General features: G+C 43.6%; 1 protein-coding gene across 3 annotated transcripts in view; it reads left to right on the top strand.

Annotated features, from left to right (window-relative positions):
* Window positions 1-14,900, top strand: part of FBXL7 (F-box and leucine rich repeat protein 7) — a 305,177-nt gene that overhangs the window by 115,615 nt on the left and 174,662 nt on the right. The window contains exon 3 of one of the 3 annotated variants that reach the window (XM_027681728.1): window positions 9,365-9,433. The exons of 1 other annotated variant lie outside the window; for it this stretch is intronic. Coding sequence is in view for 1 of the 2 variants with exons in the window: in XM_027681719.1 (XP_027537520.1) it covers window positions 14,055-14,091 (37 nt within the window). In the remaining variant the exon portion in view is untranslated. Of the gene's footprint in view, window positions 1-9,364; window positions 9,434-13,610; window positions 14,092-14,900 lie in introns of those variants that run through there. One more of the 3 variants, XM_027681719.1, reaches the window with a different exon arrangement.

A 14,900-nucleotide genomic window follows, 5' to 3' on the forward strand; every position in this document is an offset into this window, starting at 1 on the left:
TCTGATGCAGTTGCAAGCAGGACAGATTTTCACTGCCTAAGAAGAAGGACGTTGATTCTCTAAATGCGCTATAAATTCAGACCAGCTATGTTGCCCAGTACGCTTCCTATCCAGCAGCATGGATTCCTGTGTTTGCTATTTAGTGAGACTGTGCACCCTTAGTCATTTCCTCTGGTTTATTCCCATTACATTGCACTGGATCCACCACAGTTGGATTAGAGATGTTATGGGGTGCATTCCCTCCTGTTCCCTTTCTGTTTATGGACCTACTGTCCATAAAGTTGCATAATCCTTTCTGAATATGATGATGCTGTCTGTCTCCACAATCTCATGTGGTGGCAAGTTTCACAAAGCTTACATGAGGTGGTATAGTATGATTTTTCATCTGAGGGACTCCTGAGCCTGTCTTTCTGATTTTCTTTCTAGAAAGTTTTGGTTCCTGCACCTTGGTCTCTTAAAAATAATAGCTTTGAAGCATGTGGAGCTGGTGGCGGAGGGGAAATGGGGTGGGGAGACAGTTTTCCTGAACATATCTGTAGACTTTTGGCTGGCTACCTGTGGGACTGTGTGGAGGTAAAAGCATCCTTATAGTCTTTTATCCACTTTCTTCCTTAAGGTGGTGTCCATATTTCACTGTAGTAACAAAACTAGTCAAAGTATTAAGTAAAACTGATGTGCTCCCATCTCTAGTTGTCTAGGTTTTAGTATTTAGGCAACAACTGTTATATGTGCCTAAAGCTAATTCAGGTCAGGATCACATTCTTCTGCAGCAAGATTGGTGGTGTAGGAGTAGTTATATAGTAGGGAAGAAACTATGATGAGTAGTCCTCTCGGTATATCTATACTTCTTGAAGGGACAGTATTTGATCCAGTGTTCGCAAAAAGGGTTGAGGATTATCCTCCATAGAGGCATACCCTTGGTCTCTCAGCTGTGAGTGAAGCAGGTCCAATGGAGATCCTGCTTCTACCACTGCCCTGAGCGTCTGCAGTCTGTGGCAGGAGAAGCTGATGGTGAGAGAGCCACTGGAACTTCCTGTGTCTCTCCCAAATACTCCTTTCAGAAGGACTTGAGCATGCAGAAGTTTCTGCTGAGAAAAGGCCCATATGGCACAAGGCTTCCTGAGTTTTTCAAGTGGCTCTTGAGTGTTTACGGGATGCCTTTATGTGCAAAATGTTAGGTCAGTCTGTTGTGTCAAGGCCAATGGCATTCTGGCTTGTGTCAGCAATAGCGTGGCCAGTAGAACCAGGGCAGTGATCGACCCCCTGTACTCAATACTGGTGAGGCCTCACCCCGAATCCTGTGTTCAGTTCTGGGCCCCTGACTACAACAAAGACATTGAGGTGCTGGAGTGTGTCCAGAGAAAGGCAATGGAGCTGGAGAAGGGGCCGGAGCACAACTTTTATGAAGATCAGTTGAGGGAGCTGGGGTTGATCAGCCTGGAGAAAAGGACACTGAGGGGATACCTTATCGCTCTCTACAGCTGCCTGAAAGGAGGGTGTAGCGAGGTGGGGGTCAGTCTCTTCTTCCACGTAACAAAAGACAGGACAAGATGAAATGACCTCAAGTTGTGCCAGAGGAGGTTTAAATTGGATGTTAGGAAAAATTTCTTCACAGAAATGGTTGTCAAGCATTGCCCAGGGTAGTGGTGGTGTCGTCATCCCTGGAGATATTTAAAAGACAGGCAGATGTGGCACTTGGGGATGTGGTTTAGTGATGAACTTTGCAGTCCTTGGTTAAAAGTTGGACTCGATGATCTTAGAGGTCTTTTCTAACATAAGTGATTCTATTATTCTATGACACAGAAATGCAGTGTCTACAGTCCTTAAACCACACTGAATTTTGTGGCATGGGAGTGAAAGAAAAAGGCTTTGACCTTGTTAATTGAATTTGACCTTGTTAATGAATTTTCTGTGGCTGACAATATTACATCATCTTCATGTCATTTTTATAGGACCTTTCTAACTCTAGTGATATTGTAAACTATGGCACAAGGTGCATTTTTGAAGCTCAAATCTGAAACTTCTAAGCAATTACTTTCCTAAATTTGAGAGTGGTGATGGTAGGTTACCTGGTATTACTGTAACTAGAATAGAGGTTAACTCTGGATAGAAAGATAAGAAAAAACTTTTGTATATTTTGTATATTTTTTGTAATAGCCTCAATTTGACTAATCTAAACAATTTCATACCTGGATACCTTGGGTAAGGGAGGCAGGTTGTTATTTTTTTTTTTATTTTTTAATTGCCAATTATTGGCAGCCCTTTAGCAGCTTCCAAGAAGCAGTCAACAAAGGAAGTAAAATAGAATGGTTAGAATGTTAATTAAAAAAATATATATCCCTGATCTTTCTGTATGGATTTATCTTTTTTCCATGAAGGAAAATCTCTCAGAAGTGTGGGAGATTAGGGCAGCTGAGATGGAACATCATAATTCCTTCAGATGCAGTATCATATATTTGGGAAAAATTTTCAAAGTATGTTTTTAAGTTTTGAAAGTTAGGTGGGAGGTTAAGTATTCAGAAGAACACACATATCTTTAAACAGATACAGAAAAATTCTAAAAGGAGTGGTTTTTTGTTTGTCATATACATGCAGTGGTGCATACATGCAAACCCACATTTCATTTAACTTTCTTATTGATAATTGCTGAAGGCCAAAATAATAAAATCTTGATTTGCTGCTCCTTGGAAAGCAACCTTCTCCTTTCAGATGCCTCTGGCAGGAGAGAGCATAGTTAGTGCAACAGACCATTGCTGGGTTGAAAATGCTGCCAGTACAGATGATAGCAGCACTTTTCGCTGTGGAAATACTTTGTAGCTTGAGTCATGCCTTGCCCCTTCACACATGCTCGGTACAGCTCCCTCCCATCCCCCTTCTCTCAGCCTTCCTAAAATGCCTTTCCCGCAACAGGGAGGGATCCTATGTTGAGTGTAAACATATAGCTCCACCTATTTCCCTTTTTGTTTTACTTCATTTCAGGTTTTCAGTACTGTTTAAACATAACATACAACATATTGCAGAACTGGCAATCCTTCCTACACTTCTTTAAAAGTTCAGATATTTAGAAGTAAGCTTAATGCTTTCTTTTGCCCATATTTCTACTGCACAAGTCCGCATAAGATGAAGTAAGCTGTAGTTACTGGCATCTTGAATTTTTTTAATAAATTGTGTCAGAGGATTCCTTCTCTCCACTTCTCAAAGTCTTCAAACTTATTAGGAGTGTCAGAGGAAAGAAGGAAGTGTGTGATACCAGTTGAATCACTTATTTACCGGCTCATTGTTCTTCTATTGATTTTTATCTTCGTTTTTACTTGCTCTCTCCTAGCTCCTTGCTGAAATAGCAAAAACTTCTGTCTCTCTTTCTTCATTGAGGAGAATCATTTATGAGTCCCAGATTTACCAACAGTATCAGTTACATCCAGCAAACCTCACTCCTGGTCTTCTTCATTACTTTCCATATGCTTTTCCCTCAGTCATCCTGGTTAGCAGAAAAATGCTGACAATCAACACTAATGCCTTCTTAAGTTAGTTATTTAGTAAGTCGAGCCTTTTGCAGATAAAATTTCAATAAATATATGGTTTTTTAATGTTTTTTGTAGAAAGAGTCTTTGAATTGGACCTAGCTGAAAAATAAAATACAACAATTCCAAAAGCTGGTGACAGTATGGGAGGGGGGAGTGGTTTGCTTTCTTTTTTTATTTTATATTTTATTTTAAACTGACTGATGATCTTAGCCTCTGCTTTGAACTTTTAAGCTGAAAGAAGTACCATTTGGGTCCGGTAGTTGTATGCTCAACCCAAGGAAAGAGTAGAGCTCCAGAAATTGCTGTTAGTAGCAGCTACTGTGGTCAGAAGGGGATGGTCCTATTAGGGTTTGCTCTTGTCTTTTTATTGTTGTTGTTGTTGTTGTTGTTGTTTTTTGTTTTGTTTAAGTGAACATTCTTTTCCCATGACTTTTCCCTCTTTTGGCTAGGTTGCTCCTTTGGTCTCCTACTGGGAAAGCAGCATTGAACTTGCAGTGCTGAAAAGATGATTAATGATAGGCAAAACTGTATACAACATGCAGTTTATTTGAGGGGGAGGAGCATGCAGTGAAATGCTGCATTGGAGAATTCTAGGCAAATGGTGTGTGAAATTGGTGACAAATTGCTCTCATTAAATTCACTAAATGAATGCTTTCATGAGAGCATTGGCTTGATATCACCATGTATAATGTAACTTCTACTTGAAATTGCGTGTGCTGCTATTCTTATCTTTTAAACCCTTGTAACAGCTCTAACTTCCTGATAAAGCCAACCATTGTAGCTGTCTTCACTGTTCAGTACATGGGATGTGAAGGGAAATTGCTGAGGGTGATTTCCATGAGTGGTTCTGAATTATTCATTAATTTATTCATTACCATTTTGAACCCAGTCACCAGAGTTCATAAATGCAAAGAAATGGATTTAGAAATGCTTAAAGTTCCTCAGACTCTTTAACTTGATCCCCGTCAATGAAAGGGACAGTAAAAAGACAAAAGTCACAGAAGCCTCTGTTTTAGAAAATGCAGCTTTGGAAGGGTTTGTGTGGATGCTCTGTAGCTGGCCTCAGGCAAACCCTGGGGTGTACATTAGAGTATTGTTTGGGGCCTTTAAGCTCCTCTTGCCGACTTTAAACTGAAGTACCTTGCAGAGAGTACATATGATCCCTTCCAACAGTAAACACTATGGGTGTGAATGCACCTGTAGTAGGTGACTGGCACAAGCACTTAGGAACATAAGCATCTGTCTAGGTTTTAGTTCACATAAATAAAATATAGCCACTTAGATTTGTCAAGCTGCCATAAGGCAGGTTATTTGTTTTATTTTCTACCTTGAGTATGAGTGTGACCACATCCTCCTCACGGCTACAAACTATGCAGTCCAGTTTCCCACATTTAGGGAAGCCTCAGATGAGCTCCATTGCCTTGGAAAACTGTTTCCCTGAATATAGTGTCTCTCTGATGTAAAAATCTAGATATTCTGTGGCTGTGATCTGCTGAGGCTAAAGCTTAGGTGGGAGGTTGCACTCTGCACTGTCATCAGGTGTCTCTTTGAGCTAAGTTTTATCGTAATGAAATGGATAGACTCCTTCTGGAGCCATCAGGAAGGGGCATGTTGTGTAGTGAAGGATGGAGTCTCACAAAACAGAAGCATCAATGAAAATCAAAGTGAAAAAGTAATGCTTGGGGCCGTTGGCTCACTTTGTAGTAAGATTCCTATAATATTTTTTTTTAACATACAAAGGACATGCATAAGAGATTTAATATGTTTGAGTAAAAATATTTAGAATTGTAGGTCTGAATGTTAGAAATGAAGCAATGACACTTTGTTTCCCAGAAGCAATTGACTGATTTAATTAAGCCAGAAATTAGCCTGCTAGATGATGGCTCATAAAATTTCTGGAAATATCATATGCATGCTAATTGTGCTGGCTTTACATGTGGACACTGTCCTTATGGCAAATTTCCAAATTAGTCATAGGCATATGGGACAAGGCAAGCTGTCTGGGGGGGATGAAAGCTGGAGAAAGCAGGGGGCCTTTTCATTGAACCTGATGCACTGAGTGCTAGAATCACTCTGCCTATGGAACCTTTGCCATAGGCAGATAAACTTGGTCTCTTATTATGTGAAAAACCTCCTAGCAGAGCACACAAACAAGACTATCCTATTGTGCAAGGGGCAGTATATGTGCTCTTCATGGGCTGTTGCTAGAACTGTTCCTTTACATCCAGACAGGTGCCATTGGTGTCCTCTGCAGGTTCATGGCTGATGTTCACACCTTGGTTTTGTTTCAACAGGTAAATGCTAATGTTTGCATAGACATATGCTTTTCCTGCACTGTATCACAGTAGTCCAGCCTGCAGCACTGAAAGTGCTTCTTGTTTGCGCTTCTTCAAGCACCCATTTTTCTCAGAGTACGCACTGCTGTTTACAAACCAAATTCTGATTCTTGGCGAAGAGTGAAGGGTGTGATGAGAGTGGCATTAGCGTTACTGACAACAGAGTCACCATTTGTTGGCTTGGCCTTTGGGACAAGGTACATAGCTTGCTTTCAATGGGTGCAAGCTCCATCTGTGAGTTGGGTGACCCAGTGACTGGACAAGGTACAATTCTGCCAGGCCTGTGAGGAGATCTAGAGTCAGCAAAGAGACTTTTTCCTGCCCCCCCACTAAGCCTCATGCAGAGCTATCTGTGGATTTTTCACCTAAAACTGAGGAAAGTCAAGTCAGGCTCTGAAGGAAGTCCAGAATGGTTGTGCAGGGATTGGCACCATGAAGGGAAAACAAGGCATTTTGGCTGTGGGCTGGACAACTCAAGTGTGATGCCTCAGAAAGTTCTGAAACATAACAGAACTTTCTGATAGAAACTTGGTGAAGCTCTCTTTCATGTGGCTAAATTTTGCTGCCTCTCCTTACGAAAAGAAGAAAGAACTGAGAGGGAGCCCATCAGGGCTGAAAAATTGAAGAGCCACTGCCTGTGAAACTTCTTAGAATGTTTTGCATTAGCATCAGTCTGAGGCAGAAGAATGGAACTGGCAGCAGCAGTGGCAAGAGACCATAAAAAAATTGGTTCAGGGAATGCTGACAAAGACTGAATATAGAAGGAAGTTACTGGAGATTAGTTCTGAGGAGAAAAAATTTGTGGAAATGTGAGAGTTTACTGGTTACCAGCTTGGGAGGTAAGAGAGTAGAGGCAGGAAGCAGGGAAGGAGGACCAGAAGGGTGAAAGGGAGCTTTGTTGAGTGAAGTATCTGACATACGTGGGGCCAGAGAAGCAGACGCTACCGCTAACCAGATGGGAAGAAAGGATGTGAAATGGGGCATTGGTGTGCATGTGGTGTGGCACTGTTTGTATGGGTAGTGGTCAAACAGAAGAAATATGCTTATAGAGATACAATGGTCAGAAGAAGCTCAGTCTAATACAACATCCTTTATCCAGCACCCTGTGATCCTGCAACACCTGCTGAGTGTCCAGAGTTTGTCCACATCCCTGTTTGGGGAGTGTCCACAGTGTGAATGTCAGCTGTGCACAATCCAGGCCCAACCCTCACCCTGCTCCGTTTTTCACACACCAGAGTCCCAAGAAGGAGGACACAATTTCTTTCCGAGAAGTGTAGACGCAACTATGGTGCTTGGAAAGTCTTATGTTGCCATCAGTACTTCTTTTAGTCCAACTAACAGCAGTCTGTTTAGCAGACCTTAGGCTTCCAACCCTGAAAATCATTGCTCTAGATGTCAACGAGATGAGGCAATGTATCTACTTAAGTTCATTCTCTTCTCAGTTCTTGGAGAACGCACCAGCCAATACTGTGTTTTAAAGCCTCTGTGTTAAAATTGCAAGGTCAGAGATAAGCTGTGGAATGCCAGAATTAATTTTGCCTCTACAGTCCTACTATGTCTCTTTGTGCCTATGCATTAAAATTTTACAATTTACATAATTTCAAACTGCTCCTGGGAATGAAGTGGTTTTGCAGCATTGGTCGTAGGCCTCAGGCTTGTCTGTTGTGGAAGGTGTATTGTGGGCAAGGAGGGAGAATTCAGGGTGGTGGTTGTGGAGTTGCACACAGTCTTCATTTCTGTGTTTTCTAACACTTGAGACTTAGAGGCTTGACTTTTCAAATCCACTGTTCTTTTCAACAGATTTTATTTGTAATGTAAAACATGTTTCAACACAGTCTGAATTTTATTTATTGCTTTTGTTGTTGCAAGAAGGGAAAAATCAGGTCTGAGTGAGGATTTTCTCCTGTAAAACTGAAGAAAAAATCAGCAAAAATGTCTTAAAATCTCAGGTTGGTTAAAAACTTTCAAAGATTTGAATTAGTTGAACTTCTGAAAGAAGTTTAAAATAAAAGTGGATCTTTATTTGATAGAACTGCCTGTACTTCATGTGTTCTGCAATCCCATCAGACAAACCTATCATAAGACAAACTCGTTGAAGTCCAAAATGTTCTAGAACTTGAATACCACCTTGATTTAATGCATTTCAACCAGACCTATTGAAGTCATTGTGGGACCAGAGCCTTTGCTTGGCTGGAGCAGCCTGACCTCATACAAGTGGATGCTATGAGAGTTCTCAGCCAGCAGAGCAGGCTCTACTAAAAGCTCCTCCTTAAAATACAGTCTGAGCTGTCCTTAGATCCTGCAGCTTTTTAGCCATGTAGATCAAGTCACTCATAATTATACTAAAGCTACTAATGATAAAATGGCACAAACTCTCAGGTCATAGGGTAATGAGGCCATAACTTTTATCTATAATGATGAAGAGAATCCAGACTTTTTCTTCCTTTAGGAGGTTCGCAGTAGTAACTGATCATTTGTAGTTAATGAAACAATATGCTTTTGATAATGGCTTTAAGTTGCCAGCAACATATTAGTCAAATTTCTTTTGGATTCTTTTTCGCTTTACAATGCCCAAAAGCAGTCAACACAGATATTATCATGAAGGATTCACAAAATATATGCAGCCCCATGAACATGGTGATGTAAAAGTAGACTTAATTAGAAAAATATTACTTGGCTTCTGCTGTCTAAAAGGATACTGATTTATTTTATCATTTTATTCAAAATCAAATTGTGAAATGAAATGCTTAAAATGTCTCAAGCAGGAAAAATCAAAGCTTCCTATACAAAATAGGAAACTAGTCCTAGTATTGTTGCTGGAATTTTTAAGGCCTGGCATAGAAATGGCTTTTAAATTGAACTTCTGCATAAGGCTACTTGGAAGTAGGCGGAAGGTTTTGGTTGGTTTTTTTTATTTTTTTCCCCAAAGAGGAAAGCTTAGACTGAAACTGAATAAAAAAAACACCAAAACAACTGTGGCAAAAATCTCAGAGCCAAAATATTCAGCCTTGGAATTGCTGTGATAATGCCTTATGGAAATAGTTCTACTGCTTTCAATTTTTTTTATTTTATTTTCTTTATCCAGAACTCTTTGCTTGGCTACTTCTTCCAAAATCGCTGTGGTTTTGGTCATGGAATAGAAAAATGGGGCATCATGAGACATGTAATGCACCACAGAAGGAGGTCCATAATGAATAGAGATGTAGTACAAACATTCCCAGTAATTATTGTAGCAACACATCCAAATAGAAACATTTTGGCCCATAGCTTTCTTATTCTTCCTCAGCTGTAATAATTTCTAAGTTCCTCTTGCTGCGACAGGATACGAGTCTAGGAAAAATGTATTGATGTCTTCTCATGAAGAAGGGAAATATAGGAAGGCACATCTCATATGTAACAACAGACCTTTCTGTCTTGCAAAACCAGCATCTCTTCCTGTCTTAAGGGGGGTTGTACTGCTTATATAAGAGGCAAAACTCCCAAAAATTATTCTTGTCCTTACAGAAAGCACTTCATCTCCTTTGGATCATTGAAAAGACGGCAGAACTGATGTGCTTTTGCACCATTTTGAAGGTGAGAGTATCTTAAAGGATTATTGTAAACAGTTTTGTAGAGGAATTATATGATGTGGTTCAGGCAGCTTAACTCAGTCACGGCCAAGAGACTCCTACCATTCCTTTGTATTTATATATAAGGATACTATGTAGTTCAAGCTGAATAGACTCAATGTGTAAGATATGAATGAACTGGAAGACAAACAGAAAAAAAGAAAAAGACTACTATGTAACTTTGCCAAGAACGAGCGAAATATCTCTTAAATTGTTAAAAGAAAATATCTTCTGAAGTCTCATCTTCAGTCATCATAATGGTACTAAGTCCCAAACCATATGGCTGGGCATAATTGGCCTCCCAGGCTCCCATAGTGAATCCCACAAATGAACCAAGTGTTTGATAAGGGCTATAAGATGACTCTGTCCTAGTTGGAAATTGTAGGCCCTCTTTGAACTAGCATTTCCCAGCTTCTTTGCTCATGTTGATGCTTTGGGGCTTATGAAGCTCCAAGACTGACTGTCAGTCAGTTACCCATTGTCAGCAGTATCATCTGTGACAAATACATTTCTGCTGAGAGTTTTATGTCTTTGTACCAAAATGAGTTTGGTACTTTACTACTTGTCCCTGTGTGCCCCATCTCATTGTCCTATAAAAAGAGTCTAACAAGATGTGCAGCAGCAATTTTTAGTCCTTCATCAGAAAGCCATGTTCAGATTTCCTAAATCAAGACCTTCTTTCCCCTCTAGGCTTTTCTTCTGGATGTTTTTTGTTTGTTTGTTTGTTTGTCTTTTTTGGTTTTGTTGTTTTGTTTGCTGAGATTGTTTGGTTGGTTGTTTCTGCTTTTTTGTGGGTTTTTTTCCCCTTTCATTTTGGTTCTGGTCATAGTGGAATATTCCTAGGATTTGTCATAAACTTGATGGAGTGGTAACTTGTTTGTCTAATCTATTTATTCTTTACAGGGCTCCCTCGACACCTGAACTTCCTGTCTCACAAAGCACTTGTCCATTTTTGATAAGCAAAATTACTACGTGGCAAAAGGAGTAATTTAGTTGTGGTGCATCAAATGTGAATTTGGATGGAAACTGCTATATTCCCTCTCAGGGAGACTTTTTTTCTGAATTATGTAAAATTCTTTATGTATAGGTATTCATTTGGGTCTGTGTGAGGTGATGTTTCCAATCGGCCTGAGAAATTTCCCTCTTTTATGCAATAAAGGTTGCTGCAAGAAATGGACAGCTTTCTAGGAGTTAGAAGTGGGATCATTGGCCTTCCTGGCCCTATGACCCACACAGGAAAACTTTAAGGCGGTTGACTGCTATGGGATACAGAGAACACAATGTGACATGAGGAGCTGAGAGGTTGCCTCAGTGCATACTCCCATCACTGTATTTCAGGCTAAAATTAAGCACAGCTGGGCTGCACACGGAGCAGGGACACATGTTGTTTTCAGCCTGCATGTGCTCTCCCACAGCTGGGGAGCAGTTTTGGCCAGGGGGAAGATGGTATGGTTTGGGCATGCTAGCCACAGCTGCCCATTGCTGAGTTGGTACCCATTTCAGCCTCAGGTAATTAGCCCACCTCTTACTGAAAATGCACTTTTTTAAAAAAAGTAACGTGCCATCCCCAAAACTTCAGCTTTTAGACACCTTCTCTGTAGCGCTCTCAGTATTGATACTTTTGTCTCTACAGTTCTACATGCCATTTGTGTATGTTGGCAAAGATGTAATTTGCTCAGAAATATCTGTTCATGCAGTAAGCTGTATGAGGAGTGGCTGAGGTCACTTGATCTGTTCAGCTTGGAGAAGAGGAGGCTGAGGGGACACCTCATTGCAGTCTGCAACTTCCTCATGAGGGAAAGAGGAGGGGCAGGCACTGATCTCTTCTCTCTGATGACCAGTGACAGGACCCAAGGGAATGGCCTGAAGTTGTGTCAGGGGAGGTTTAGGTTTGACATGAGAAAAAGGTTCTTCACCCAGAGGGTGGTTGGGCATTGGAACAGGCTGTCCAGGAAGTGGTCACAGCACCAAGCCTGACAGAGTTCAAGAAGTGTTTAGATGATACTCTCAGGCACATGGTGTGACTCTTGCGGATGGTCCTGTGGAGGGCCAGGAGCTGGACTCAATGGTCCTTGTGGGTCCTTTCCAACTGGGCATACTCTGTGATTCTGTGAATCTGTAATTATCTTATGTGTGTTGTGATATGTTTAGGAAGAGATGCTTTTTCATACATAAGATCATAGGGCAGTGCAGGGAAAACTGCTCAACTCATGGTTTAAATCAAATCAGGATTAAAGCAGTTTTGTCTTTTTAACAAGGATATGTAATGACCTGGCAATCAATAAGCTGTATGCCAAGGATCAGTATCAGCAATAGAGCACATAAAACACAATAATAGATACTTACAAAATGTCAGTAGAGAGCTATAAACTCCTAAAGATCCATTTATGACTAATCCTGAAGAGTCTTAGTCTCACATGTGCATGGCTGTGGGCATACCACTTCCCAAGCTGTGTGGGCTACAAGTACACATCCTTCTTCTGGAAGTGTGGGTCCCCCTCTTTCCACACGCCTCCTGCAGGTACCCGTGTAACTCACATATCAGGTATAGTTACATGTACCTGTGCTGCTCCCTATGCTAATGTACTTGCCACAACACTCCCTGCACACCTGGAGTGTGGATCCCTGCTTGTTGCACTCTGACCCCCCACCAGACAGAGAGGCAGCACCATCTGGCCAAGAAAGAGGTGAGATACCAGTGTCAAACCAGGCTGGACTGCTGCTCTGTGCCTGCTCCAGGGTCTCTCTCCACCTATTTCAGACTTTCATCTTTCTTTTTCACTTTTTTCAATCAGACTCTTTTTCCAAAAAGACCTTGGTAACCGCTGATGACCACTTAATCTGGGTAACCATTGTCTGCAGAAAACTTCATTGCTATTTTTTGGTAGCCTATCGAAGGCAAGCATCCTCTTAAGACTGGCAGTTTCAGTGTTAACCTATTCACGCATGCAGTTTACCCTCACTCCCAGTTGGCAGCCTCTCTTGATATCCAGCCCTTTTTGCCAGGCAGAGGTGATGTGGACTCCCGTGCAGTAGTGAAAACCTTACTTCCCAATTCTGTTGTTTGGGGGAGCTGCTCTCCGGAAAGGCACTTATCCCATAAATGGTGTCTACTGAACACACTCCACCATTTCAGATACGCGAAGTCCTTGTTAGATGACCCTGGTAATGGCTGGTGAGTCCCTGTCAGAGTTTGTAATAACAGCCCTAACATTTGAGCTGAATGGGCATATATTGCTTCTGATTTCCTGACAATCTCAGTGGCGTTTGGAGATTAGGAGCCTGTCTTTTGGGGTGAAAGAAGAATCTGGTTTTTAAGAAAGCTGAAATAAACAGAAACATCTCTTCCCAAAGTGCCAGCCCTATAGCATACCTGGAGAACTAATTTTGGGGCTGTTAAACAGTTGGTTATTTTTCCATCGATATGGCGGACAAAGACCGGGAATGATTCACTGGAGAGTCGTGTCTGTGGAAATACTATTTGCAAGGCGAAAACGGCTCGAACTCCGGAGCAGCCGGAGAGAACGAGAAGTAAATGGCCCACGTGCGAGGCTTCCTTCTACACATGGTCACTTTCTGAGAACTTCTGTGAGTGCACAGGGCTGGGGGGTGCCGCGGAGGTGCCCAACCTGACCCGTCCGTCAGAAGGACACCCGGGCAGTGCCGCCCCGGGTGGGTTTCTGCGAGCCGCCCCTGCCCCCGTCCCGCACCGGGCAGTCCCGCGGAAGGGCCGCAGACCCCCGCCCCGGGGCACGGCCGGGGAGAGCCGAACAGGGCCGGAGGTCAGCGGGGCTGGGGCTGCGCGGAGAAGTGCAGGGGGGGCGAGCCAGGGGGCGGCCCCCGGGGCGCCCCGTTGGGACACACAGGGAAGGCGGGGGAGAGTGGCCAGGGGAGACCCCGTGCCCGGCGCTGTGTCTTTAAAGGCTGGGGCCGCTCTAGGCTCCATCCCCCCTCCCTCCTTCCATTCTCCATCCCCTCCCTCCCCCTGGCCCGGCGGCGCAGGGCGCCGGGAGGAGGCGCCTCCCGCTAACAAAAGTCTGCGGCAGAGGTTCTCCCCTTTCTCCCTCCACGGGCAACAAGTGCCTGGCGGCGGCCTCCCGGCGGAGGCGACAACAGCGGCAGGACTGCGAGGAGGAGCAGGAGGAGGAAGGCGGAGCGGCGCTGAAGCATCGGAGGAGCCCGAGCGCCGGCCGCGGGGCGGTAGAAGCAGCGCCCGGAGGTCGTCCCGCCCGTCCTGCTTGTGGATTATAACTGGAGCCGCCTCCCTTACCCTGACACCCCGGCTGGAAACCAGGGCGGGGAGGGCGCCCCAAGACATCGTATTTTTGATTCTTTCCCTTCCCCCCCCTTTTTTTTAAATTTTTGTGTTATCTTTTTGGAGGGGGCAAGGGAGGGTGTCGGCCACCCGAGAAGAAACGGAGGAAGTTACAAGGCTGCTTTGAACATGTCGCCGTGAAAACTCTTGGGAGCTCTTCCCCCAGCACTGCCCCAGGGCTCCACTCCATCGCCCGCCGTCGCTCGGCGCCCTGGGGCAGAAATGCTGAGCGGCGGCGTGGGAAAGCGGCGACGAGCATGAAGCCGGCAGGATGGGCGCGAACAATGGCAAGCAGTACGGCAGCGAGGGTGAGTCGAGGGGGGGCGGGAAGAGGGGTGCTGGAGTAGCAGCGGGAGTCGTCCCGGCCGGGGACGAGGGTGACCGGGCGAGGAGTCACTCCCCTCTCCGGTCGGGACGATCCACGACACAGTCCTCGGGCTCCCGCTGCGCTACGACCCTCAAAAACACCCTTAATTTTTAATTTTTTTTTTCCTAGATAAGACTTAAGTGCTGTCTCAGTTCTTGCTGTTGGGGCAGCTGTGCGGCTTGCGATGCGAAGGCAGCTCAGGGGTTATGGCAGCGTTAACTTCGCTAAAAACTTGTAGAGCGCTCTTTGTAATCCTATTCTACTCGTCTTTATATCCCAGGATCCTTATATTATGCAGTATAGTATATGACTGCTTCCTGTCTGAACAGAAAGAAAAAAATTAACCCCAGCAAGGGTTGGGGAGAGAGTTAATGTTCTCCAGCTGTTATCCATACGTTGTACTCCTGCAATTTCGCTTCAGTGAAACTTTAGTGGGTTTGGTTTTAGATATACAGGGCCTGATTCGTTCTTGTGGAAACCTATTAGTCTCGCTGGAGTTGCATCAGGGATGAATTTCAGCTGCTTTGCTGCTGATGTGAAGGACTACTGGAACAGTCAGCTGGTGTCAGGCAAACCAATGGCAACTACAGAAAGTTTGTCTTCCTGCCAGCCAGTTTTAAGCTTTCTTTAACTTCTAGCTGTCTTGTGTATGGGTTGCCCTGCAAGTATTTAGGCAACTGTATAGGATATATGACTTCCCCTCGAAATATCGGGCAATCATATAGGATCACCACCACTACCTCCTCCCTT

The sequence above is a fragment of the Neopelma chrysocephalum genome, unplaced genomic scaffold (assembly GCF_003984885.1).
Source record: "Neopelma chrysocephalum unplaced genomic scaffold, ASM398488v2 Primary Assembly neopelma1_22b, whole genome shotgun sequence".
Classification (NCBI taxonomy): domain Eukaryota; kingdom Metazoa; phylum Chordata; class Aves; order Passeriformes; family Pipridae; genus Neopelma; species Neopelma chrysocephalum.